General features: G+C 42.7%; 1 protein-coding gene and 1 pseudogene across 1 annotated transcript; both read left to right on the forward strand.

The window, feature by feature from the left end:
- The first annotated feature begins 2,496 nt into the window (after window positions 1-2,496).
- LHFPL2 (LHFPL tetraspan subfamily member 2) lies at window positions 2,497-18,582 on the forward strand. The gene is made up of 2 exons (XM_009487505.2): window positions 2,497-3,036; window positions 18,325-18,582. The coding sequence occupies exons 1-2, from the start codon at window positions 2,607-2,609 to the stop codon at window positions 18,579-18,581; spliced, it is 687 nt and encodes a 228-aa protein (XP_009485780.1). The 5' UTR covers window positions 2,497-2,606; the 3' UTR covers window position 18,582.
- A 95-nt stretch (window positions 18,583-18,677) lies between these two features.
- On the forward strand, window positions 18,678-22,515 carry LOC104034479 (uncharacterized; annotated as a pseudogene).
- Window positions 22,516-25,826: the final 3,311 nt, after the last annotated feature.

A 25,826-nucleotide genomic window follows, 5' to 3' on the forward strand; every position in this document is an offset into this window, starting at 1 on the left:
CAATAGAAAAGAACCCCATGGTTTGGTCTTTTCTTCTGATTCTAATATAGCATCCCACATTTGTTATCAGTGGCATGTTTTTATGGCTGCCAGTGTTCATCTGAAATTTCCACCTACTTAAGTAAATATGAACTTTGTTCTCATCTGTGTTCAATAAACAGTATTTTATATTCAGCAGGTACAGAGTAAGCAGTAACAGCTATGATGGGTGTTCAACTCTTATGTCCCTTGCACCTCAATTAAAATCCTGGAATCACAAAGACCAAGAGTTCACATGGGTGCGGTGCTTGCACAGAAATACAGATTCTAAAGCTTTTTGGAACTTCTCTTAAAAAATAAAGACATTTTGTATTAAATTCTCTTTAATTGTGCAGATGACATCAGAAGAATGTAGGTTTGTAGTGGACATTTCCTACATTCCAGTTGTTATTTAAAGTGGAAATACTGAGAGAATTAACTTTCTTTGGCAGGCTGACACTTCAGCTCTCTGTTATTACAAAGGGTGTATTCAAGTCATCAATATGTCAGGTTGCTTGAAAACTTCATGCTTTCCCTCAAAAAATGGAAAATAAGCTGAACTGTTATCTCAGTATGGCTAAAAGCACAACTAAATATGTTTTGCCTTTTTTTAAGGCAATGCCATAACATTGAACTAAGGGAGACAAAATTGAGTTGTTGGCATAGCAGCTTAAGTCCACGTATCTGCTAGTACCAGAGGAGTCTGCGGATGACAAGGAAGAGTAATGCGGATAAAATCTTGCAGATGATTCACTACAATTAGAATAGGAGGGAGCAGAAATTGCTGGATGAAATTCTGAATGTGTTAAAGTTGTGGGTGTGTGTTTCATTTTGCATTCAGTGGGACTAGGATTCAACCACTAGGCTCAAAACTCCTAAGAAATTGAATACCAACCCCATGACAAAGCTAAAAACAAAAGTTGAGGATGTCTGTTTTTCTGGCATCTGCTGACCTCTTTGTGTTTGGCAGCAGCACAGCACTGAGGTCCAGATCTGGTTCTCAACTCTCTTGCCTGCAGTTCAATGTCGGTATTTTGGGTTTTTGTGAGGAAAACTTGGAAGTGCTACATTCTCATCACAGATGAGGTAATGTGAGGGCATTTCCTGCTCCCCCCCTGCTTTCAAGTGACAGTTTCAGTTCAAGCGCAGAGGCCTGTGTGATGACCTGTTTGGTATTTTAAGGCCAATATTTGGATATGAGTTGGAAGTATAGTGATCTCTGATTACCTCTTATACTAAGATAAGTGTAACTCTGGGAATGTCATCGGCTACTGTTGAAAGGCAGCATAAAGGCTTGGGGAAGGCCCTGGGGAACATTTTGCTACAGTCCCAGCATACACAGGACTCTGGAAGGCAGGAATTGAGAGGAGTCAGGAAGCTCAAGGCTGACTGGCAACCCCTCTCACCAGGGATTTGGCCACTTGACAGTCACTGAAGTGTTTTTCTGCAGATTCCTGTTTACAGTGGCATAAGTCACCGAAGGCTGCCTCTGTTGGCATCAGTTCAAGATGAGGTGTGTGACATACCTGGAGGCAGAATGCTTTTCTGAAATACTGGTGCAAAGCTGTTACAGAGCCTGGGGAAGCACCACTCCTGCAACACCCAGGCTTCGAAGGGATGGGCTGTGTCACCACATCGCAGGGTGGGCTGTCCCCAGCTGCAATCCTGTTCACCTACTCTCAAGGCCAGGGTTGGCTCAGCCGCAGTCAGCAGAAGCCCAGAAGGTTGGCACAAAGTTCCTTCGTTGCCCCTTGCACCCAGGTGCCCATGGCATGTGGAGCTGTGCCCAGCTTCCTTGCTGAAGGCGCGCCGTGCTGCCTCCCCAAACTGCAGGCAGGAGATGCAGGTCTGTGAAACTGCTTAAACGTGTACGAACATTTTGCTGGGTGACTGCCAGAAACCTTTGTAATTTCAACCAGAGGAAGATGATGGGGGCGTGGTGGTAGGAGTGGGTGGAACCGCTGGGTGTTACTGAGACCTTTGCTTGCAAAGTGCTTGACAACACCCGCAATGGGATGGGGCAGAGCAGACACCATAAGTACAGCCAGGCAGCAGGAGATTAATCACTCCCCTGGGACAAACGCGGGAGGTTTCCAGCAGGCTCTGTTTGACGGGCCCTTGTTAGAGGTTTTGCATGTTGATGTGGGTCTGCACGAGATCCTCGCTTATTGTGGGGGTGGATACGAAGACTTTTTTCTCACTGCTGGTGTGTTGTCTCTTTTTTCTTGTAGGTGTGTGATGTCAAACAGTGGGCAGTCCTTGCGGCCTCCCCCACCAGCCTGCAGCATCATGTGCCAGTATGAATATTAAGAAAGAAAAGCGTACTTCAGAGCTCAGCATCCCAGAAAGAAAAAAGGAGGAACTAAACAGAGAGAACAAATGACTGGACTGCTTGCAAAACTTGTGGCTGTTCACTTCTTCTCCTGAGGAAAATCATCTTGGCCTTTGTGAGAGAGCTGAAAGAGCAGGCAGAGCAGCCACAGTGATTTTCTTAGGGTCTTTTTTTTCTTTCTTAATTTAATTTTTTCCCCCTCGTGCCTGGATTTTAAGACTGTCAGCTGCACTGATCACAAGCACTGGACATCAATATGTGTCATGTCATTGTAACATGTCGGTCAATGCTATGGACTCTCCTGAGTATTGTGGTGGCTTTTGCAGAGCTCATTGCTTTTATGAGCGCAGACTGGCTGATTGGCAAAGCAAAGCCTTCAGGCTCCGAGGATGTGGACAACAGAACGGGGGGGTCGCAGGAGCCTTATCATCCAACGCTGGGCATCTACGGGCGCTGCACCAGAATCTCCCACTTGCAGCTTTCTAGACGAGACACGCTTTGTGGTCCTTATGCCGAAAACTTCAATGAGATTGCCAGTGGGTTCTGGCAGGCAACTGCTATTTTCCTAGCTGTGGGAATCATGATTCTCTGTGCCGTGGCATTTGTGTCTGTCTTTACGATGTGCGTGCAGAGCATTATGAAGAAAAGCATTTTTAATGTCTGTGGACTGCTACAAGGGATTGCAGGTACGTGTACTTTGAGAGCAACTAAAGATTTTAATTTTGGGGCCAGGAAGAAATGTAGCAATTCTGTCCTGTCTACAGACAGATTGCATTAGGCAGATCCAAAGCAGTTCTATATGCTGGTGTTTATTCAAACACAACTGAAATTTATAGCTACACAGCATGTAATACATTGACATTGGCAGCAGAATTGCAGCCTGATGTGTGCCAAAATGAACTGACCAGTGTTGCTTTTGTTTGCTGTTCAGTTTTTTTCCCTCTGTTTGAATTTCTTTCAGTAACAAAAACTTCTCTCCTTTGTTACCAGCAGAGAGCAAAGTTAATACTCACGTTAAGGCAGTCTATCTCCTTCTCGCTACTTTAGTAATTTTTCCATGGACTGAAGGCAGTTCTCTCAGTGTCTCAGAGGCTTCGTGACTGTGGTGAGAGCAAATACCACCCCTGGGATAAGAACAGTCTGCAGTTGCACACCCAGTTCTCCAGCATTTCATGCTAAGCAGCCTCCTTCAAGGCTGTGAGCTTGACAAGTGATACCTTACGATAAACCCTTCCTTTAGCCAGCTTATTGTTCAGCTGCAGTTACACAGCCCAGTGAGCTTACCTTTTCACTGTCCAAGTATCAGCTGTGCTTTGCCTTTCAGGCACGAATTGGTTCTAGAGATTTGGCGTTTCTGCTTAAACCCATGGATTTTGCAGAGATTAAATGACTGTTAGTAAACCAACACTGGACAACCCTAGTTAAAGAAGTATTTGGCTTTCCGTACTTGCCAGCGAGCTGTGGGGATAACCCGTCTCATACGCAGGTCTTCATCTTTTGTGCTGCGTGCGTGTGGTCATCTGGAGGAGGAGAGTGGTCTTCTGCCCTACCTCTGGCAGCTCTCAATGACCTGCAAGGAGGGAGGGAATGACCAGGGCCGCCTCCTCTTTCCCTCTTGGTGGTGCTCTTAAGCAGATGTTTTCAATTCATAAAATGGTTTTGCTGCAACAAAAATTAGGAGTTTTAACTTGTTTGCTCGAAACATGAATCTGGCTTCTCCCCTCTGCACCTCCTCTGAGGTGGCCAAACATGTCTGTGGTGGCCATACCTAGACAGGTGGTGTAATGATACATGTTCAAACCTTTATGAAGCTGGTTGGTTTAATTTGCTTAGTTGAGACCTAAATTAATCTTATTCTAAACACACATGGGGAAGTAGGCAAAAACTGAATTTGCTACCTGCTGCAGCCCTCCAGAGCCAGTGGTGCAGGCCAGGGACTGGCTGACACTGGTTCCTGAAGCACTAGCATGGTGGCTCTCATCGTCCTCCACTTCGTGCATTTTCAGTGTAGAAGTGTACTGCTTATTTCCTGTCACCCACAATGTAAGGTTTGCGCTTCTGGGACAGAATTAGATCCCTAAGTTGGCTCAAGATGCTTCTGTTCACATAATGGCATACCAGCAGCAGATGAATGCCCTTTAGATAAAAATTACAGGTTTTGCTGTAGTCACTCCTGGTTTACAGAATTTGCCAGAACCAGTGTGACAAGGAAGCAGCTCTGCAGTGCAGATTAAACCAGGGGAAGGTTTTAGCTCCTTGCTGCCTTACCCTGTACTTCAGAAATAATCCATGAAACCTGTTTTTCAGGAGGTGACATTACTTTTTTTCTGTTGGAGGGGTATATGTATGGGAGAGATTGGTTAGTGGCGTAAGTGGATGTTTGGCATGTTAGACTCAGGTCTGTTAAAAAGATAACTTTACTTACAACTCCGCTACCATCTCAAAATATGTAGTCTAACATCAAGATTAGCAGGAAGTAGGTTCTTGTATCTTAGCATACTGCTCTGGAGAGGATGTATTTGTGAGAAAATACGTGCAAAGGCAGTTTTATGTTTTATTATCAAACCAGCTGTACCTGTAATGGGACTGGTGGCCTCAAGAATGAACAGTATGGTTGACAAAGTATTTCTTATGTGTTAGGGGATAGATCAGTCCTTTTTGAGCTGTCCTGAGGATAGAAGCACTTCCCTTCTTATAATTCAGATAAATGACACAGCGTGAAACTGGGTAATAGAAAGGTCACGTTACTGAAACCGTTGCTATGAGAAGTACATCTGCCAGTATTTGCAGCCAGGCGTCTTGTGGCTAGCAACTCATTTTCTCAAGATTAGTTTTATTGGGTCCACTGCTACTTTTGTGCCAATAGCATTACAGCATCTGCTTACTTAGTTGAAATTATTTTCCTTATGACTTAACCACAGCTGTTAATTTCAACTTTCTCAGTTCCGGAGTTTTGGAAAACGCTTAAGCAAGTTGTTCAAGAAGGACAGTTGTCGGCATGGTTAATCCATACAGAGATTATGATAGCTAGACTAATGCCCTGACCAAAGAACAAGATACAACCCTGCCTTAATCCTCTTAAGCTTAAGATCATTATTTCAAATGTGAACAATTGTGTTTTTAATAAGCGTAGGAGAAGAATTCACAAAATCATTCTGTTTATCAGCCTATATTAGTCCAATATATGCAAGTATGTCAAACATCTCATTTTCAAAGATGAGATGCACCCATAGTAGAGTCATCTACAGGAACTCAGGATCTTGCAGACTTAATCCCATTTAAAATCTCTAAATCTTTGCAGTGGAGATTTAATATAATTAAAAACATAAAACAAGTTAATTTATTCCTGGAATTCATCATGAAAAAGCAATAACGGACACAGGATATCTTTTCAGTCTAGCAACATTGGTTGTGACCTGGATGATGCCTACAGTGAAATTACAGAACAGAAAGCAACATCTCTTCTGTTACGGCCCTTGGACAAATGTGCAAACTCTAATTTAGATCAGTGGGAAGAAGCCATACACATATCTGGTCCACAGAGGGTTGTGTTTTGGTTTTTTTTTTTTTTTTTTGTAGCAGAAAATTAGAAATACAAAGCCATAAAGGAAGAAAATATGGCTCTTGTTTAAACTCCTGTAATTCCTTTGTTATAGAGCAAGACCTTCTACCACTTATTTTCAGACTGCAATGCCTTTCATTCTGGAGCTGTAGAAATGGTAATCATTGGCCCTGATTTTGGAGATGTTTGAGGATCGTTTCATCTGGAAAAGCATCTTTTCTCTGCAATAGGGAGTGCAAAGAATGGAGCTGTGTAATTAAGTAGATAATTGCTACCCAGCAGCAAGAAGACCAGGCAGAGTTTCATTTAAATGTCTTTTTGGGGAAAGTATTTTTTTTTTACAGTCTGTGAAGCACTTAAAATGCAGAAGAGACAGCTTGTTATTACATGGTAGCTGATAAGAACCAATTCAAAGTAAATTTTCACAGTAATCATCTAGTTATAAGAAGTAAGTAATTGGTGATCCCCTATTGACATGTCTTGGTATAGATATAGGATAGTAGCATATGTGTTTACAAGCCCTATTTGGGCTTGGGTGCTTCACTTTGGTGTTAATTAATATGATCTATACATAACCTGGCCTCAAAGGAGGGGGCAGGGAGCTTAGGACAGAGCCTAAAACAGGTTCAGCGTCCGTCTCTGACACAGTTTCCTTTATGAAGTTTGTTCTTGGCTTTTATTTTTAACCTCTAAGGGCACAGCTGGACAGAGCTGGCCCCTGGCATCGTGGCTGGGTGGACACAGTCCTTTCCCCACAGCCGGTGGCTGCCTGACTTGCAGGTGAGCCACAACCTGCCAGCGACACCCTGACGGTTTGCCAGGAGGCAGAAGCTAAATTAGCAGCATATATATAAATCTCAACCGCAAAACTTGAGCAGTCCCCTGTTGTTTCCTTGTGGGAAGCTACGCCATCATGTGCCTGGGAAGGTTTTGGGGAGAGTGGAGGGGAAACAGTGCTGGTGTGTCAGGAAGGCGGCTTGATTTGGGAGTTCAGCTTCTGTAATTCCTGCTTTGCCATGCTGGAGCAGGGCTGCATTGCCAGGCAGGTTTACCGAAAGGGAATAAAATAGCTCCTCTTCTCTAATGTCTTTCCAGAATATTGATGGCTTCATCTGGGAGGCCTCTTGTGGGTCCCCCCCTTCTCACCACTTTCTGTGTTCACGGTCCACTGTCTCCTAGCTCAAATGGGGCTTGACTAAGCAGGTTTCTGACAGAAGCATGGAAAAAAAAAAGCATGTAAAAATTGGGTCGCATCAGTCAGGAGACCAGCTGCGTCCCAGCTGCATGCCGAGGGGTGTCTATGGTTTAGTCAGGTGAATGCATGGCTGCATTTTGCTGTCTCGTGGCTTAGCAGGCTGGGCTGCTGGCAGTTACGCCTTTAACAGATACAGATCCAGTCAGACGAAGCAGAGGTTTCTGTCTTCAAAGGCTACTGCACGTGGGTCAGAGCATTAGGTTCCCCTGACCACTTTGTCAGTCGGTCTGCTTGGACAGGTTTGGTCTGGGTGCAGGTTTGGGCTTCCCTCCCTCAGCCCAGCAGTTTCTCCTCCAGCATTGCTGGGGGATGACTCAGCTTCTTCCAGGGTCCTACTTTAGTATTCTCCTCTCATCACCCAGCACTGAGGTTTCCTTAACATTTCACCCTACTTTATTGCTGACGAGCATGTCCTCTTGTACCCCTGCTTTGTTTTGGGAGGCTGTTTTCTTCCCCTGGTGCTTGTCCTGCTCAGTCTGAAGCAGTGAAGTCTCTTCCATGGTACTTTCTCTTTTCAGGTATCTCACAAGGTCTCCGGCGTTCATTCTTCTGTCCTTTCCATGATTTCTTATTTTCTCCCTTTTTATTACTGTTCATGTCTTCTCCTGTTCCCTGCTGTGGTAGCTTGGGGGGTTCCTCCATCAGAAACTACTGCAGTACCTGGGCAACAGTTCAGTTCCAGGAGTGCAGCTTTACCCTCAAATGCAAGGAAACTTCTCCACAATTTTCTGAAATTAAGAGGTGAAACCCAGTTTGAAGCCAGCTGTGCCTGTAACAGTCTATCTTTGCCGCTGGAAGACTTTGTTTTACACCTCCTGCACTAAGAAATAGTTCAGCGTGTTATACTTATTGGTCATCATTTCCATTTGGGAGGCTGGGTGATTAGGAAGATGGCCCGAACAGAGCGTGATGGGAACCATCTGAAGGGGAAGAGGATCTGGAGCTGCTTGTGGGGGTGTGTGAAGTAGGATCCAGCTGCGCAGGGTGGGCTTGTGGTGCGTGGGGCCCTGTGGCTGCACGCTTCTGGCTGCTGGAAGGTAAGGAGGCCATTGGGACTTGCAGAGGAGGAAGCTGAGGATGAAGTGGGAAGTTGGCCAGGACTTTTCTTGGAGAGGGGAGAAAACGCAGAAGAAGCAAGCTGCTGTGGAGGGGGCATGAGGCTGCTAGAGCTCTTGGATGCTCAGAGCGTGACACAAAAGGTTATGATAGTTGCAGAGTAGTTTAGGATATTTGGTTGTAGGCAGCAGCATGCTGTAAAAAAGAGTTATTTTGTCTGAGAAAGGGCCAAGCTGGCGAGCAAGGAAGAAGGCACCTTGTGAGCTCACATTGCTGCCTGCAGGCAACGGACGCTGTTGCTCAGCCGGGGAGCCCCGGCAGTAGGATAGCAGGGCGACAGTGGTTTTGCCCTTGAAGGCAAGGAAGCTTCTTGTTTGTCTTTCCAAAATGCCGAGCATGCATTTTTCAAAAAGCATATTTCCTCTTGGATTCAGCTCAGAGTTTTTCTTTTCTGATGCCAGAATTCAGAATTCTTGGGGTGGGAAGAAAGAAAAAAGGGGGGTGGCAGGATTTCTAATGGAAATCCTGACAGTCTGAACTGCTTTTGCTGTCTGCGGTATAGTGCTTCCTGTAACCTATGTGGCCAAATGCCAGCACGACATCTAATACACACTTGGCTGCTGAAAGTTCAAGTAAAGGGGACTGCTGTGTTGGAAGATGCCAGGGAAGGAAAATTGAGTTCAAGTGCTAAATTGCTATTGAGCCTGAGGGAGAGTATTAGCAACTTCAAAGAAATAAAGTGAAGATTTCAGTGTTTTGTTAGATTTGGTGGTCGGCTCATCTCCTGCGCTATCAAGGTGGGCACATGGAAGCCAGTAGACATCCAGCAGCTTGTAAACAGAATAGAAAAATAAACAAAAAAATGAGGTTTTCAGTGATCAAGTTTGGCAGCTGATTTTCTTGGCAAGCATAAATCTCTTCCATCAGATGGTGCTCAGTATAAGACTCTCACGCTACCCACTGAGAAATGTTTTACTGTGGCACATGTGCACACTAAGGTCCCTTACCTCTACTGGCAGAGGTGAGAAGCCAAGAACTTCTTTACACCCCTGCCCTGGCAGTGCAGTGTAAGAGAGCACTGGCTGCCCCCAGAGGCCAGGGCAATAGTGGGAGGGTAGCAGAGCTCCCTTTCTGTCAGATTTTTGCTTCCAGGCCTCAAAGCCAAGACTGATGCTATCATTTGTATACAGGATGCAAATACTAGGAGAATATTTAAACTCAACAAATGCTGTGTTTTCACTCAAGTGCAAGAAAAAAGATTAAAGTGGCTCTTTCAAGACGGGGGGCTAACTCATGCTTAGTTCCTGCCTTTGATGTGTCTGGTGTGGTGGTGAAGGAAGTTGGTGATTTTGAGTTTTGCTTCCTTCCCAATGCAGATGACCTGCACTCTGCTTCTGTACAACCCATGAAGCCACCCAAAATTCTCCCCTTCCTGCATCCCCCTTTGCCTTTTCCTTTTCACTGAGCCCTAGTTCCTCTGCAGCTCCTCCCCCCTGCACCTCGAGGTCTTGTTTTGTGCTGTGGGACCAGTATTGAGGAAATGTAATGCCATGAAAAAGATGGCTTGCAGCCCTTTTACCTCTTTGCTTAAGCCAAGGCAGGTTGTGGCTTTGGCCTTCCTTATAGAGCTGTGGTCGGGAGATGGTGGTTTTCATTCCCTTTCTGCTGATGTAGCATAAGCGATTGATGGTTTAGAGGGCATGGTGCTCACTGGCCAAACGGCAGTGGAAAAGGTTACGGACAGAATAATTGGTGCAGCCTGGTATTTCCTTCCCTGATGCAGGAACCTCCCAAATTTACCACCCACAATTGAGTTTCCAATTTAGCAGCTTCAAGGCTTTTACTGGGCTGTCCTAGATTAAAAACACTCAATGTATCATTTACTTTTAAGGTAAATTGTGAGAGTGACCAGCCCTTGTGGCTGTGCCTGAGCAGTGGCCCTATGACTGGAGAGGTCTTCGGTTACCTCTGCGCTGCTGAAAACTTGTAAACATTTGGCTTTTCCCCTATAAGGTGCTTTATCTTGACTTAATTGCAGGGTTAGCATCCGCTGTACAGGACCGCCCGTAGTGTGGTGACATGACTCCACATGGCTGACAGCCAGCAAAGAGGCATTGATATCATTTCAGGGCTTGAGACTGATCTTACTTTGAGTCTCCGCATTTCCTTCCCTCCCAGCTAATGGGGACTCTCACCACATACATAAAAATTATTAAAAGCTAATGGTGAATTTCCCCTCCCTTCTCCTAAAAACAGGAGTCTGCAGGCTCACACTTGGTTACAGAGAAGTCCAAGCAGTTAGATCACACCAATATCAAAAAAAACAAACCCCAAATCCCCCATATGATGTCACTCTGCCAAAGCAACCTACATCAAGCTGATAAACTGACTTATTTTTGGCTTCTTCTGTGGGCAGCAAAATATACTTAATAGTTGAGTCTCCCACCAGTAGCCCCCTGCACTGTATTCCTGCCCCTGTTTCCACACCCCAACATCAGTAATGCCATCAGAAGTTTACATATGTTTGCATAGATTTGGTAATGAATGAGCATCTTTGATTTGGGTAGTAAATGGGAAAAGATGAATGAGCAAGTGTAGTTAATTTACTGATGAAAAGAGTAGGGATCCTATCCTCTTCCTCAGCTTGGCAAAGGCAGTGGTTAGGGAACTGCCTTTTCTTCTGGTAATTGCTTACCCTTATATGACCTTGAGACAATTTTAAAGGTGGGGGGCGGGGGGGGAAATCTATGCAGGTTTTGAGCCATCACCTGGTTATAGTTTTAAACAATTCATTCTCCTGCCTCAGCATAGGGTATCCCAGGTACACTGAAATCTGTATACAGCTGCAGTCCTCTGCAGTGACTGCAGGTATGGAGGTATGGAGGTATGGACCTTTTCCCCTGGCAACCCTCCCCACCCTCAACAGCCATGCTTCCAACTTAGCCCAAATCCCCTTTGCTTGTGCAAACCTGCATTGAGTGTGGCATCCAGGTAGGCTTTTTTAAGCATTAATCTTCTTAATGTTATGATGTTGTCTTTCATTTGTTGTGCAGTGTTTCCAAGTGGGCCAGAGGCCACCTCCAAGGCACTAGGGCTTGCAGAGTCTCCCCTGTCTTTTTGGGCAAAGAACTTCTTGCTTCTGGTCAGCCACTTGCATTCAGTGGGTCTGGCAGTCATCCAGGGGGATGGAGAGCAGCTGCAGAGGCAGGTCTGGGGCCCTGTGCTGCAGGTACCATAATCGGTGCTCCCTTCAGCATCTTGGCACTACCCTCACCCTTTCCCTGTAGCCAGTGTGGAGTGCTGAGACCACCACGTCAGCTGGCCTAAGCCTTCCTTGTTAGCTCTCATCTGATTAAAATGGGATTATTGAATCATTTCACAGAGCTGAAGGTGTCTTAAGTAGGAGACCATCGCTTCGGTTGTCTGTCAGTGGATGAAGTGGTCAAAAGCACACAAATGGCAACCTGGTAGTATTCCTGCTGGGCAGGGGTTTGTCAGGGAAGGTTTGCATGTGTGAAAGCCTCCTTGGGTTAAGCTAGTGTAGTACATTTGTACAAATATTTTACATGTTACATTTACATCAGGGGAGGTTTAGATTGGATATTAGGAAAAATTTCTTCACTGTCAGGGTAGTCAAGCATTGGAACAGGCTGCCAAGGGAGATGGTAGAGTCACCATCCCTGGAAGTGTTCAAAAAATGGGTAGATGTGGCACTTTGGGACATGGTTTAGTGGGCATGGTGGTGTTGGGTTGATGGTTGGACTGATGATCTTAGAGGTCCTTTCCAATCTTAATGATTCCTAGTTTTACTTTCATTATAAATAATCCAGCCACCAAGCCAGGAAACACAAAACTGCTACTCTACCCTTAATTGGTTTAGTGGTGGACTTGGTAATGTTAGGTTAAAGGTTGGACTGGATGATCTTAAAGGTCTTTTCCAACCTAAACGATTCTGTGATTCTATGATTAAATTGTTCAGGTATTCAGGCAGCATATTGACACATTTGGAAATATGAGCTATAAAGGTAGGGTTATTTTACCTGGCTGGTGCAATGCCCTTGGGCTGAGCATTAATCTCTTGTGGCTGCGCAGAAGATGAGAACAATCAGGATCACTGCTACTGAGGAAGCGACTCGCCTGTGCTGCCTGCGTGGTGTTGGGCAAGGCTAATCCCTCCCCGCCTTTACCCTTTTTCTCTTCCTCTCTTAAAATGTTGTTGCTTGCTTGTGCTGCTCCATGGGATCCTGTTGCAGTGCCACCTCATTGATCACAGATGCTTAATTTCCTGTTTCTTCAGCAGCATTTAAAAGCTTTTTTGCTATTTTGCTAGGAAATGAGAAGATAGTTTCAGGCTTTGCAATGGAAATTGGCTTTGTTAGTATATGCTGTTGTTTAATATGGCACAAAAGCAGCTGCACAGGAGACTGTCAAAACTAAATAGCATGCCTTCACTTAGCTAAACAAGCATCTGCCTAAACCCTGTCTCGAGGGTTGCTTCCAAGGATGGATTGAAAAAGCTTTTACTCAGATCTGACCCCAGCACATAATGTGACTTACAAATGACCATAACGATAAACCAGTCTGCTGGTTTTCCATGATGTTAGCCTGGCAGTGCTACTGCAGTGCATAAAAGACAGGAGGAGCAATGGCTTGTTGCAGTTCCAGGGCCTTAAAACAGGAAAAGTTCTTGGTGCACAAATACAAAAAGGCTTCTCCTACAGAAAAAGCATTACTAAACTGTCTTCAGAAACATTGTTGCACAGCAGTTCAGTCTGCTATATTTATATTGATATTTCACAGTATGCTGTAACGTTTTTCTTTGGTGTTTTAGGAGAAAGGAGTTGCTTTGGCATCATTTGAATATAGGACTGATGTTTAATAGGTTGTCTGTGTTGTAATCAGGAAATATAATTTAGTCTAATAATCCCAATAAAATCTAAATCTCATCTAAATGATATATTTCTTACGGCTTCTTTTTGAAAGTAGGTAGTTAGGGATTGATAAAAAAATGTTATGTGGGCAAGTTGCCTTCAGTGAAGGATGGGGAAATGTTCTCTGCTGACAGACTTACACCAAAGAGTTTTAGATGAGGTCTCTGGATAAAAAAGTCATTTAAATAGTTTTCTGTTGTTATTTCTTGGCATCTGGCAGCATTGTGTAGCATTCTTTCAGACATCTGTTTTAAGGAATCCTAAGAGGAAAGGTAACTGAGAGCTAGCAACAACTAACAAAAAGGAAAAGGTAATTATGAAAAAATCATACTGATTTAAAGAAGTGGGATAGAGCTAATTAAGAAGTAAGAACAAGAGAAGCTGCACTCCCAGCAGTGCAGCTGTGCTCAGAGGGGGTTAAATCTAGAACTGAGCAAGCCTGAGCTCTCTGAGCCTGTAGAGGAGCACAGTGGAAAACAGCTTGTAATGTTTTCAAAATGAATTTGTTCCTCCCAGCAGGGGGAACAAACAGCAATAATTCCACAGGTAGACTGGCTGTGAATTAAAACTCTCATTTACTGTATGTCAGCACGAAGAACTGAAAGGATTTGTTGCAGAAAACTTTTCTTCAGACAGAGCACTCGATTTTTGTTCTCTGTTCTTTCTCTTGAAGATTGGCTTCTCTTCAAAGACACTGGGACAAGAGCAAAAACTGATTTATTAAGAAAAAGAAGTCTCTGTCATTAGTATTTACTGTCCTCCTGCCAGATACGTCTCAAGGCAAACTGTCGACAGGAGATACTTGTTGCTTTATCAGATTATGCTGTCATAAAATTACACAACACAAACCTGAGCTTTGTACTTCTATGGCTAACAAAAGCTTAGGTGCTTTAATCTTAATTTACAGCATTAAATGGCTTAGAAAGCCGCACAATGCAGATTAAATACAGAATTAGTATTCGAATGAGTGAAGTGTAAATATTACTGAATCAAATTCAAGAAACCTGAGAATTATAATAGTTAATCAATCCAGAGAGCAACTTTTACACACAAATCTGTAGATTGTACTAAGAGCTGGTCTTGTGTTCCTGTGCACTGTGAGTATAAATGAGTGCCGGGGATAAGGCGCTTGGCTCCCCTTTCCAGCCCCTGGTAAGCTCCAGGCCATGCTCTCTGCCGAGTTTCATTTACTGGCAAGATACTTTGCTCCTGGCCCTGTGCACCCCATCCAGCGCCCTCCTTTGCCTTCTCCCCGGGGACTTTTCAGAAAACAAAACCACACGCCCCCATGCTGCTTTGTGCTGTCCACAAGCAACTGAAAACCCATTTCTCTTCCTTCAGCATTCTTCTTAAGACTGTCTTGTTGCAGAGGCTGTAAAAGAAAACCTTGGTAACCTGCAGGCTATGGATTTGGTGAAGCTATTGCCAGTATGCTGTTCAGGATTATCTCACTTGCGTCTTGCCCTCCATCTCTGTGTGTCTTGTCCAAAACGCAGATTGTCAGCTATTGTAGGCAGAAACTGTGAGCAGAGCCGCCAGGCTCTGTGGTAATGCAAATAAATAACCAAAACAAGAGACCTGCAGGCAGATGAGCCCCAGGGACTGAGCAGCAGCTGTGGAAAGGCAGGTATGTAGGCAGTTAAGCTTAAACTTCTATCAAAGGGGCACAGAGATGTAAGTGACCTGGCTAGGCTCTGCCCTGTGGACGCTGGTATGAGAAAGCACCACTGAGAATTTACTGTATTTTTTCCGCCCTGTGGATCGTCTCACCACAGACTGGCCTGTAAGATTTTTTTTGCTCAACTACAGCTGCTTGCATGTGTGTTAGATGTAGATCAAGGCTATGCTGTTTGCTGTAGAAACAGCCCTCTGGCTTTTTCACGTTGCATAAAATAGTTATGCAGCGCTCCTTAGGTCAAAGGTGGAAGAGCACAGAGACTGCCAAGCTATTTGTATTGCATTTAACCATTTCGCCTGTCTCAAAGCAGACCGTGACTTTCCAAGCAGCATCACAACCTCCCCTGCCCTTGCTACCCCTGCTATATCTTACCTTGTTCTTTCCAGATGGGCATTTTTCCTTCCCTTCCCTCTTCATCCATGTTCCCAGGAGCAGAAAGGCAGGTTTTTTTCCAGGGGTCTCTGGAAGCTGCTGCTCTGGTTGCAGGTAGTTGGACATCTAGGTGCTTTGGATTGCTGGCTTCTGCTTTAGCCCATTGTTTGCTCTGTTGGTGGGTGGGAAGCACCTTCCCTCTATTTTGTTTAAGCTGCAGGAGTCATTGAGATAACCTCTGTAGCCTGTGACCATCTCTTGTAGTTACTGGGAAGCAGGAGGCAAAGCTTCTCTTGATCTTTTTACTTGAGCACCCCTTTCTGGGCAGGTAGGGAAAGTCAGGAAGGGATTTCTGCACCTTACACAGCTCAACCATTGCTCCAGGTATTGGAGCTTTGAGCTGAATACGTGATGAGGAGTCTGTGCCTCTCCACTTGCTGCTATTCAGCATGAAATCCAAGGAGTGTCATTTCTGTTGTGGGTATGTTGAATTGGCTTATTTGATTCATCTTTATTCACTTTTCCTAGCAAGTAGGAATGAGGTATTGATGAAATGAGAAATGATGATAAATATTAGTGATGGTGAGAAGAGGTGCATGTTCTGAGAAGCTTTCTGCCTGCACTGAAATGGAGTAGTAAAAGGTAGGTTCGGTAGTGAAAACATTACTTTTTTTTATTATGCTAGGCCAGTATAGGATTCACCAAGTTAGCACTCTGAAGGAAAAATCAGCAGCACTGCAGCCTTTTGGGAGGCTGAGTTTTGGGTAACAGCTTTTCAGCTTAGGGTGTACACACCATGAACCTGTAGTTTTCAGGAGTTCTTCAGTGCTCTAGTTTTGGTAAAAAGAGATGGGTGTAGCTTCTTAGTCCTGCTTGTGACTCAGCCATAAACCAGGTTTGCTTTTAAACACAGGCTCTCTAGGTTTGTGAATGATGGAGTGGGAAAATTTAAAAACTTCCTTGTTGGCAGCAGCTACATTGGCATTTCAGATCCAACTTCATAATTTGGTGATGGCGATTTTTAACTAGCAAAGGGCTTGTGGTCATTAAAGAAAATGGCAACTGGCCCATACCAATGTACAGTCAGAAAAATACATAGTGTGGTCATGCCAGTTATGCAGAACAGGAAACTAGTGATGAATAGAGGAGAAGGAACTGCTGGTGTTTAGTCTGAAACAGCTGCAGGGCTCAGCACAGCTTATCCAGGTCTGTCCAAGATAAAGCAATAATTTATACTTAATGTAGTTTGGCCAATCAGCCAGGAAACGCTGCATAAAATTTGTCATTGATTCTTATATGTAAGCAGTGATGAAATCCCTTCACAGAGAATGGGTATCACTCACTAATGGATTTTGCTGCCCCAAAGAATAATGACATTTAGTTCATTCATGCCCATGGTGGTGTGTCATCATTAGAAAAACGCTGGAGGAAGGACTTTTGTGAAATGTCTGGCATTCATAGACATTAATTTTAGATAGTTGGATGATGGTTTTTGCATTTTGTGTATATTAACTGCTTATTAGCTAGGACCCAGCTTTTCTTTCTCAGTGAGGAAGTTTTCTTGCATATGGCTGAATTTCTTTAAAGAAACAATTAATGACACCTAACATACTGCAGAATAGGCTAGTCTAACTGAACTGAAGATGTGAACAAGTCCTTACAGTTGTTCTTAGTAATCTCTTAGTATAGGGAAGAAAAGAGGACTGTTTTCCATTTTATTACTTGGTAGAAATTTGGGGATTAGATGAAATCTAGTGGATGAACCAGCACCATACATAAAGCAGGACTTTCAACCCACTTCTAGGAGGTGATAGCACCTTCACCAGCTATTTTTGTCAAGGTGCCAGGTTGACTAAAAGGGTTTACAGTGCAGGACAAATAAATAATATTTATGGGATCTGGAAGGTATTAATTTTCTGGATAAACTGGTTGTGTTTAAGCAAAAACTACTTTTTGTAATTCTTCCTGTTCTTCTGAGTGAAATTTTAAAACAGAAAGCAGTTTTTGATACCCATGAGTTGTCCAGATGTTTAGCTCCTTCCTACATAACTTGTAGGAGGGAGACCTGTTTTTAACTCACTCTCATTTTTTTAGCACGGCCCATAAGAGAGCGCTGTAGCCACTAGCATATCGGGCATTTTGATTAAATCTCTCATCTTTGTGCAAAGACACATCTTGTGTGCAGGGACTCTAATGTGAGTTTTAATTTCCTTAATGAAGCCCTTCACTGCTTAGAAAAAGACTGGTCCTCACAGGAGAGAAAACTATGAATGCAAGAGACAATCAGATGGGCAAAACATCTAGTCTGAGCTTTTTACTTCCAGCCTGAGGCACAGCAGGGTGTTCGGGCCGCTTAGCAAGATGGGGAGTTGAGGCTTTTGCTCCCGCATCACTAGAAATGTGCTTTCCTTCTGCAGCAGTCGATTGCCTGTTTAGAGGATCCCAGTGTTCCCTATGCGCTGGCGGCGGGTACTAAGATCTGTTTGTTAGGGGTGGACTCCAGAATCCCTTCATTACAAAAGCAGCTTACTGAACTGGCAGTATTATTTTTCTGCTATGTCCTAATGTGGCCAAATAAACAGATGCGGTGTGAAACTGATTTTCTTGCTGGGGGGAAAAAAAAAAACATGTAGGAAAAATCCAGAGGAAAAAATGCAAAACTGTTTATGATGGATGACTAAATAAAGCTGAACAAGGGCTAGCTAAACACAAATTCAAAAATGGATGCAAACATGCCTAAGCAGTTGAAAAATGCAAGTGTGAACAGTAGGTAGAGTGCTCGAATGTTTTGCAAGCTCTGTACACCAAGCAATAATGTGTGAAAACACAGGATGTAGAAGGAATAGAGAGATTAAAATTAGGAACTAGGCCATTATCATATGAAATAAGCCTTTCACAAGAAAAACCACAGAATAGCTCCAAGTTTACATAAAACACTGCATGGTACATGCTAGGGAACAATCAGTCAGGGAAGGCTGGGTGGATTACGAAGAGCCATCTTCTCCTCATCCTGGTACTTAGGAGTGAATAGCGACCATGATAACCATTGCTACACGTGTTACATTTGGTGCTAAACTGATCATTTGTTAAACTTCTCTCTCTCTCTCTTTTTATTTCTAGGCCTCTTCCTTATCTTAGGCTTGATACTTTACCCTGCAGGTTGGGGATGCCAGAAAGCAATAAGCTATTGTGGACCTTACGCTTCTGCTTACAAACTAGGAGATTGCTCCTTGGGCTGGGCTTTCTACACAGCTATTGGTGGCACTATTGTGACGTTCATCTGTGCAGTCTTCTCGGCGCAAGCTGAAATAGCCACGTCCAGTGACAAAGTGCAAGAAGAAATAGAAGAAGGAAAAAACCTTATCTGCCTCCTTTAACTCCAGTGGGGAAGAATACCAGTGCGGGGATCTTAATCTGCTTTCCATTGACTGGACAAGCAGATCTGCTTACCTATTTTTGTGTGATTGAGCCCCATGCATTCCAGACCCGAACTACTGAAATGGTCTTTCTCCCTTGCTGGGCAATGAGGATCAGAGAACTGATCCCAAGAAAGCAGAATGTAAACACTTGGGGATTTTTTTTTTTAGTTTCATTTTATGATATTTTATGATCAGGACACATATTAATCTGACTGGGGAGGTGAGGAATCATGTATATAGCAGGAATGTTGTTATAACTGACGAATTCTGATTGATCAGATAGCCTTACCCAGTAACCTTGGTTACTGAAGAAATTGGATTTAAAATAATAAAAGCCAGCACATTTTTTTTCCTTATACAAAAGAGAAGCCTATTTTAATTAGGCTTTGTTTCCAAGGGCTCCCCTCATCTCTGAATATTTCACCACCACCTGGTTTGGTACCATACTTTTCATTGAGGTGCTTTTTGATACTGAACTTCCTTAAAGTACAGTGCCTTCTCAGATAGTAAGTATGCTGGAGAGAGCAAAGTTGATGTGATGCAGTTTACACCTATCTTCAAGCATTTAAAAAGTTGAGTCCCTGCCAGGTTTCTTTGTCTTGAAACTTACAGTGCAAGGTGTGTGCCACTTGTTACGTAGCAGGTAAATTATTTTGTTTCCATTGACTACACAGAGAAGCTGTTGTTATACTGGCTTTCACCTGATTCTGATAAAATTGTTTGAAATAACCATTGTTAGTAATAGTTCTACAGCCTTATTAAAACTCCTCAAATGCCAAGCAGACACCAACTCCCCACAGCACAGCTGGGCCTTATCTCGTGAATGCCAACAGCCTGGCCTGGCCTGTAGCCTCTCCTACAAATGTAGATTGCACGTTGGACTTCAACAGTATTATCCTTTCTCTTGCCAGTGAAACCTCATTCCTAGTCTACAGATCTGTCTCATGACCCAAAGCCACATAAGTCCTTAAGAAATCTACATCTTTCAGGAAGTCTTGCCAAATTCTACACAGCTGGGAAGATCTTTTCTCTTTTTTTTTAACCCACACGTAGTATCAACCCTTTTCCAGCTACATCAGCAGAAATGAAACGGACCTTGCCACAAATGGCATTCCTTTCTCAAAGGCAGTTGGTTGTATTACTTGTGGCGTTGCATCACTTACTAGAACTACTTCTGAAAACAAATTTTAAAGGTATTTTAAAAAAACAAAGGAATGATGCAACTGTGCCATAGGAGCAGTGGGGAGAATTCATCTTAGTTCTAGTGAAATACTAAGTCCATTCTTACTTCTTGGTAGTTTAACGTCATCTGATGAGTGTTGCTCTCCAACACTTCACTGTGTAATGTGGAGCAGAGGTTCTTCTTCACACCTGGCCAGTCCCTAAAGAGTGCCACTAGGTATTTACAGGTATTTAAAAATCGTTGTTACTGTACAGGTAGCTAGCTAATTTCAATACACTGCTCAAGTCATTTGCAGTACAAGAGCTGTTCAGCAGTCACAACCGCAAGCCTGGGGCCAGCCTGGAGCACAGGTGAACACCGGCAGTCGCAGTGTTGGAGCACCCCTCCGGTGCTGGCTGCGCAGCACGGACACCGCCTTGACCCAGCCCATCTACAGAGCAAACCAGGCCCAGCTCCCAGCCTGCACGTGTCTGTGCCTAGTGCACCTTCAAGCCACGTGCCAGATGGATACGGAGCTTATCTCTGAGCTGCTGTGCCACAAACAAGGTCAACTTCTTCCAATATTAAAAGGGGATTGTTTTATCTAGTCTTTTCTTGCATTCACCTGCTCCTGCAACCCACATCCACCATATTCTAGTTTAAAACGGGTAATTCACTTTTCTTTTAAATATTTAAAAACCCAGAAGTTACAGTCTGGAACCATTTCTGCCAACTGCCTGCACAAAGCAAGATTTTTTAACAAATCAAAATTACAAGCACAAAGTGGTGTCTGAGGACAAAAATCACTGCCGCCACATCCTGTCCACACCCGTGTTTTTCTCCTTGTTCTCTTCCCATACACACACATGCACCACCTGAAGGGCATGCACTGGCCTTGCACCGCAGGGCCCATCCCACTGACGGAGTGTGTGCCACAGAGGCTGGGTCACCGGCGCAGCTGTGCTCTTGCGGGCTCCGCAATTGGGGAAGGGGGGGCTGGGAAGAATAGGGTAGCATAGGAATCAGCTAAAAATCAATTATGAAATAGATTTACAGTTTTAGCTTTTCTTAGGTGGGTAGCAATCCAATGTCTATGTTGCCACTGCCAACAAATCTTGACGCTATGTTAGGTGACAAATGCTGCTTTGGCTTGAGCACTCAATTACTCTCGGAATAAGGTCAGTTCTTCCAAAAGGGCATATACTTCTTTGGCTTAGAAGGACACAATGACCAACCTTCATTTACATTTCTAGCTGACCTCTGCTGTGATTTACAGAATACTTAAAAAATTTTAATAGCGTTGTTTTTAAATACAAAGGTATTTTCATCAGCATGTTTTGCTTTTGTTTGCATTTGTAACCAAGAAGAACCAGCTTTTCTGCTTGTTGCTGGTATACTATCAACTTGCTCTGCAACAACATAATCAACTAACTTGCAACAATATCCATGTTGATCACATAGCACACAGAAGACAGGCTGGGAAGAAATGCAGAAAAAAATACAATCAGAATTTCTTTTCTCAGGGTTCTGTTTTTCTAGCAAGTGGTAAGACGGTATATATTGCAGATTTCTTTCTGGATGAGGTTTTCAGGTGTAGGGTGCACTCATTAAATTTCACAGTTTTCATTTCATTAAATATCACAAAAATATTTTGGGGAAGAAAAAACAAAAAAAAATTAAAAAAAGATAAATCAGCTTAAAGCTAATTTAATTAATTTCATGAGGGGGCTGCGGAGTGTAACTGCTTCTTAATGTACATGCACTGCATAGGATCTAGAAGAATTTGCTGTGGATTCTTTAAAACCTGTGTGCCGATTAGTTCAGTTTAACTTTTTGTGGTATTGAAGAATTCTTCAAACATCTGTGGTTTGATCAACTTCGTAAACTTGTATTCTATAAAGTGCCATAGACCTTTTTTTAAAAAAAAATTGTAGCATATTTAAAAAAATTATATATATATATATATATACAAACTTGTGTGAGATGTGCAATACCAGGAATGGGTTTTGTTGTGGGTGGGGGCTTTTTTCCTTAGTTTTTGCTTTTAAACAAGGTATTTGAAAAGGGACTTCCCAGGGAAGAAATGGCTGAAGTTTTGGTGGTGTGGACAAACTAAAGCACAGAGTAATGCAATAGAATCACTGATTTTGAAGATTAACACAACAGTAGTAACAGCAGCTTAAAGATTTTAACAAAAATCTCTTCTAGACTAATTTGAAATACTCAGATCTATGTAATATGGACAATTCAAATGTGAAGCTGTGTCCATCTCTGGCAATATACAATCTAAAAGCTGAAAAGGCTCAGCAAGGTTTCTTCATGTGCTTTACTTATAATGCAGCACTGCAAAAAACATTGCTACTGAGCTATTTCTGGGTTGTCTATATCACCTTTGTATCTATTTTACTCAATAAAGTTCTCTGGATTCTGAGATTTTTTTTCAGCCAAATCATTTCCATTTCGCATTGCTGTCCCACATCAGAGTATCTCATGTCCTAGTGGTAAGGAGAAAGGAGTTCAAGTCTTCCTTGAAAGCAGTGGGCACTGGTGCCCACCTCAAGGAAAGGACAGAACCCAACAAAAGCAGAGCATGGCAGCAACGTATACACCGCCACTGCTCTGTATAGGAAGAGTGCTGTGGCAATCCAGCTAGAGTAGATTTTGAGCCATGGTTTATTTGTGGTACTGTTTTTCTGTTCTTGAGTCACCACTATGTACATTTGTTAGCATGAATGATGTACCTAATGTGTTATTTTTAATCTAAATTTCAATTAAAATGTGAGTTTCCAAACTTTTAACAGGAGTCTGACTACCTTAATTCAAACATACTGCACAAGTTGAGCCACAGCAAGGTAGCTTTAATTGCAGCTTTAATAGCATTTAAGATCCCAGCCCACTGATGATGTTAGTGTTTCAGATTTCCATCCAAGTTCCAGTAATTATTACCACTTATTGATTAAAAAGTATGTGATCTGAAACTGTAGCCATGTGTTATACAATACAGTTGCATTAAAGAGACTTTCTAATTCAATGTATGTCTGACAAATGGTTTTTCATTTTGCAACTAAAGCACTGCAGTTCCTTTCTTGTGAAAAGGGGTGGCAAAGGTTGTAAAACAAATATTGCTTAATCACAGACTTTTAAAATGGCATTTGCTGCAAAGTGTCTTACCTTGACAAACACTAGAAAGAGGCTGAATTTGCTTAGACAACAATATGTAAGGCAGAACTAAAAGTAAGGCTTTCAGTAGTTTAAAGAAAAGTCAGGATGTTACTATTGTCTCGTAGTTGCTATGGTCCATTTCTATTACATTTACATATAATTGCATTTAGTTTAATTAAAGTTCTAACAGTTTCTAAACTTCCAAGAAGTAGCTCTTGGTTAAAATTTGGAACATTTACAAACCTACAGTCCAGAAGTTGTTAAGGAATACGTGCCACTCAGTGCACCACCACATTAATCATCTTTATGGATTTCAAAGCAGGTATAGATACAGCATTCTACAAATACAAAATACTGCCGAAAGAAATTATAAAGTAGTGGTTTGTATAGCTAAAAATATTACTTCCTTTCTTGAGTAAGGTCAACTGAGGTGGCAAGAGGGAACACAGAGTTCCGTTCTCTAATAATTCACACAATTAGAGATGCCTGCCTATCTAGTGACTTCTTCCCCAAGCTCCAGCTAGGTTTAGAATGGTGATGCAATGAGAAAGTGAATGTGCATTATTAATATCAGAGGAACACAAATATAAAGGTGTTGTCTTGCTCTGTGATTCACTGAAAGCTTGTTTTCAAATAGATGCCTTTTATTTGATTTGTGGTATCTTCCTATCAGTGAAATTCTGAGAGCGTAGCAATTGGTGTCCCTGACCAGCTTTAGGTATCACTCAGATGTAGTGAGATCAGTGATCTGGTCTAGCTGAGAAAGGTAAAGAAAAAATAACTCCAAATTTAATCACATCATTCTGACCACTTCCAATTGCTCTCTTCCCTTGGACAAAAAAAGTATCACCCCACTGCCCAAGCTGTCATAGCCACATTTTTTCTCTAACACATCAAAAATACATGCATAGCAAAGACAGCAGCCCCGTGCTGCGGAACAGCAACACGTGCTTTGGCATACGCGCAACAACTACAGATGACACATGACTGTTTAATTAGGCTATAAACATTGCAAAATCTACTTGCAGCACTCTCAGCTGAAACAGTGGCAGAGCAGCTGATGCCGCAGAGGCATCGGTGGTCAGAGGCAGATGTTTTTTAAAACAGCCTGGGCTCCCGCCAGTACATCCTACCCAGCTCCAGTTGTACACATTTGCGAAGCAGAAAAGCTGAGTGAACAGTTACAAGTAAACAGACTCCAAAGCAGGCTGTGTTCTCCAGGCCTCCGTTAGCCCCATTCCAAGCATGCTGCCAGTTACTAATGCAACCTCTAACTTCATCACCAAAAATCAGTCTCTGAAATTTCCCATCTCACCAGCTGAAAGTTTCTATTCCTGAACCGTGGGTACAAAAAAGTAAAACCAGGTCTTCTCAACGCTTTGTACAGCAGCTCCTTTGTGTTGAATGTTCTCCTTCACTTCCGAGTGATGTAACAGCACCGTGTAGGAACACTCACTGAAGCAGGACCGTACCTTTCATATATATATATACACACACACACATGTATTACTTCGTCACAGCACCAAGGGTACTGAGAGACGGTAAAACAAACAAATTAAAAGCACTGTTGTTCGCTGTAATCACTATCCATCCATCCATCCAACAAAAAGCACATTTTAGATGAGTGGCATATGCTTCCATTAAACAGCTGGATAATTTCCTTTTTTTCCAGAACAAAACATACAGCAGCGTGATCCACAAGTCATATTTCCCATCAACACTTTTTTTTTTCCCCTCAGTAGTGTGTGACATGGTATCTAGTTTAATTCTAGCATAAAGTTAAACTAGTATTCTCCTGCTGAGGTAAAAAATCTGCACTTCTTTTGCAGTCTTCCTGATTTTTCTACCAATGAGAAAAAAAGCTACTTGCAGACATGAAATGAATTTGTAGGAAAAAAAGTAAAAACTAATTTTTATGCATTTTAATGCACCTGAGTGAAACCTAACACACTTTAATTATCTGATCGATTGTGCCTTACTACTGATTCATAACCAGAATGCTCTAGGTGCAGGCCTTTTCCTTGACAGAAATACCTTTCCAAAAGTATCACTGAGTATTTTTAATCACAGTTCTCTTCCCTGTGCTGTTTTCTCTGTGTGTACATGCCTTCCCAACTCCGGGCTTACAACTTCTTGAGGAAAAATAGCTTCAGCAAACCAGAGTAATTACCTCCCCACAACAGCACTTAAATTGTGTAGTAACTCTAACCATAAAACATGACTGAATGATGCTGTACAACTATGCTTGCCATTTACAAGAAAGTAAAAAAACTGTTCCTTTAGTCTGTGTCTACTGCCATCCTAGATCTGTAAATTACAAAGAAACAGATCGAGTTGATTAAGAATTTCACTACTAAATCATGCATGCATGCACAAGTGTCTTCAAAAACTCACGTCTGCTATCTCCCAAAATAATCCTGACTGTACCTCAGAGCACTGTTCTCTGTGTTCCGCATACGCAAACATAACTATGTCCCAGTGGTCTAGATGAAGCTGGTTTGCCCTTCAAAGAAAACCCAGTAACAAATTCAGTACTAGAAAGCAGGTGTTGCAATTGGTATTATATGGGGGGGAGGAAATCAACAAACTGTGATAGTGCCTAAAAAAAAAAAGAAAAAGCAAGACACAGCAGTGATACAGAAATGTCAATTCATAGAAAGAAATTAGGAAAATAAACACTACCAAAGCAATGCTGTCTTCAGCAACTTCATTTTACTTTCAACAGTGTTTTAGGGTTCACTTAATACCTGTAGAATTTCATTCAGTAATGACAGAACATGTTTAGATTTTAACCCTCATGAGTTTACAGCACAAGAAAGTGGGCTGCAAGTGTTCAAGAATTTTCTTTGTAACAGTTGAGTGGACTAATTCTCAATATC

This window comes from Pelecanus crispus, chromosome Z (genome assembly GCF_030463565.1).
Source record: "Pelecanus crispus isolate bPelCri1 chromosome Z, bPelCri1.pri, whole genome shotgun sequence".
Taxonomy (NCBI): Eukaryota; Metazoa; Chordata; class Aves; order Pelecaniformes; family Pelecanidae; genus Pelecanus; species Pelecanus crispus.

What these genes read in the sequence shown, in the direction of transcription:
- LHFPL2 (XM_009487505.2), top strand. Translation starts at nt 2,607, where the DNA reads ATGTGTCATGTCATTGTAACATGTCGGTCAATGCTATGGACTCTCCTG. An exon ending in ACTGCTACAAGGGATTGCAG is followed by an intron (nt 3,037 to 18,324) that starts GTACGTGTACTT and finishes TTTTATTTCTAG; the next exon opens with GCCTCTTCCTTATCTTAGGC.